The sequence below is a fragment of the Drosophila busckii genome, chromosome 2L (genome assembly GCF_011750605.1).
Source record: "Drosophila busckii strain San Diego stock center, stock number 13000-0081.31 chromosome 2L, ASM1175060v1, whole genome shotgun sequence".
Taxonomy (NCBI): Eukaryota; Metazoa; Arthropoda; class Insecta; order Diptera; family Drosophilidae; genus Drosophila; species Drosophila busckii.
The window spans coordinates 17553902-17556227 of NC_046604.1; the positions used below are offsets into that span (position 1 = coordinate 17553902).

The window sequence follows — 2326 nt, forward strand, 5'->3', positions numbered from 1 at the left end:
GTATTTAGCAGCTTCTAAGGTCGCAGTACGTGCGTATAAATGAACAATGCGCGTACCTAGCGCAGCTTAGAACATTCGCAGCAGCTGCTGAAGCGCGTTAACCGAAAAATAAGTGAAGCTATGAATAAATTTGGCCAAAGTGCCACGTTAGTAATAGTGGCAGTGTTAGGTGGCAGTGCGTGCGGCGCCTACTACCCAAATGAAAATGATGTATTCAGCTGGCCTGGCAGCTACAAACACAAAGAGGAGCTGCTGCAGCATTATGCGCAGTTTATGGCATCGACCATGAATCGCAGTGTGAATCCTTGCGAGAACTTTTACGAATATGCATGCGGCAATTGGAAGGAGTCGCCAGCGCTGCCGCCAGCAGCGCGCAACAGCAGCTTGTTGCAAGCAATGCAGCAGCAAATTGATGAGCAGGTGCAAGAATTTTTGCAGAATGCAACAGCAGCAAATGAAGCAAACGGCAGCGCTGAAGCAAAAGCAAAACAATTTTATGCAAGTTGTGTGCAAATGAAAACAAATATGAGTCAAGGCTATGAGTTGCTTATGGGGCAACAAGCGGATAGATTAGCTGGGAGCAATGAAACTGTGGATTGGCTGTATGTAAATTTTATGTCCAACTATGAGCTGTATCCGCTGCTGCCGCTCAAAGTGCATTATAATACAGCAAGTCGCAAATTTGCGCTGCTGCTAACGCCGCCAGTGAAGACGCTGGCGCAGCTAAATGAGCAGCAGCTACAAAATTTAACAACAGATTTGCAGCTGAATGCAACACAAAAAGCGCAACTAACGCTATTAACTGCCTTTGAGCGTAATTTAACTAGTTTGGTTAAGCAGCGCAATGAAACGCAGCAGCTGACGCTGGCAGAATTTTTGACGCAGCAGCAACATGCGCGTTTGAACTGGACGCGTTACTTTCATTTAGCATTCAATGGCAGCGAGCAGGGCCAATGGCTGCTGTTTAATCAGCTTGATGAGCTGGGTGAGCTGTTGGCATTTTTGGAGTCTGTGGAGCTGCCGCTGCTGCGCAGCTATGTGCAGCATCGTGAGCTGCTCAAGTTCTATGCGCTTTGGCAAACTGAAACGCGCAATGGCAGCTTAGCCAGCGCCTGTCGCTCACTAACTGAAAGCTACTACAATTATGCGCTGCTGCCCTGGTTTATAGCGCGCACTTTTGGCCAAGAGCAACGCGCTGATGTTTTGCAAGTTGCACGCAATATACGCGGCACATTCTATGAGCTGCTTGCTCAATACTCCTGGCTAGACGATGAAACTCGCTCGCATGCGCGCACTAAACTCGCCGCCATGGACATTGATGTGGGCTATAGCGATGAGTTAACACATCGCGCGCTTATAGACAAAGTCTATAGTGATTTTAATATGTCCACCAATTGGTGTTGTTAACTTGGCCACACTCGAACGCAGTCGCGCGCGCATTCGCCTCAAATCGGTGGACAGAGCTTTGGTGCCGCTGCTTATGCCCACGCGTTCAGTTAATGCTTATTATGCCGATTTTCTGAATCAAGCTTTCATTACCATTGCCATGACGCAATTTCCACTCTATCATCTCAATTTTCCGCCTGTGCTCAAATACGCCGGCATTGGCAACATTATTGGCCATGAAATGGCGCATGGCTTCGACTCCTACTGCTATCAATACAACTACGATGGCAAAAAGCTCAACTGGTGGTCAGCTGCGTCGCTGCGCAACTTCAAGCAGCGCTATCGCTGCCTCGAATCCCAATACAACAAATACATTTTGCTGGGCGTGCCCACCAATGGCAGCTTAACGTCTGGGGACAACATTGCCGACAATGTGGGCGCTCGCATGGCTTACTATGCGTATAAGCAATACGCTGGCAACAGCGCTTTGACTCAACAGCCGCTGCGCGGCATCGATCTCAACAACAAGCAGCTTTTCTTTCTCAAATTCGCTCAGACCTGGTGCACGGGCAAGGACGCCGCCTCGCAGCTGAGCAAACTCAAGTCTGATCCACATGCCTATGAGGAGTTCCGTGTCATTGGCACGCTCAGCAATATGCCAGAGTTTAGCGAGGCCTACAACTGCAAGCTGGGCACGGATATGAATCCGATTAAGAAGTGTGTGGTTTGGTAAAGAAGATAAAAATCAAATAAAATTATAAAAAAATTAAACATAGTCTGTTTTATTTTTTAGAGCTATATGAAATCATTTTTTTATAGCAAGTGCCAACAAAACTCTTCAAATAAATTGTGTGTGTAGATTTTTTCAATATTTAGTAGTAACAGAAGAAGTAGTAGTAATAATTAAAGAAGTAGTAGTAGCAATAGAGGAAGTAGTAGT

General features: G+C 46.6%; 1 protein-coding gene across 1 annotated transcript; it reads left to right on the forward strand.

The window, feature by feature from the left end:
* Window positions 1–210: 210 nt before the first annotated feature.
* LOC108605807 (endothelin-converting enzyme 1) lies at window positions 211–2119 on the forward strand. The gene is given in 2 exon segments (XM_017995615.2): window positions 211–1398; window positions 1400–2119. Coding segments are annotated over 2 exon segments (1845 nt in total). The 5' UTR covers window positions 211–273.
* The last annotated feature ends 207 nt before the right edge of the window (window positions 2120–2326 follow it).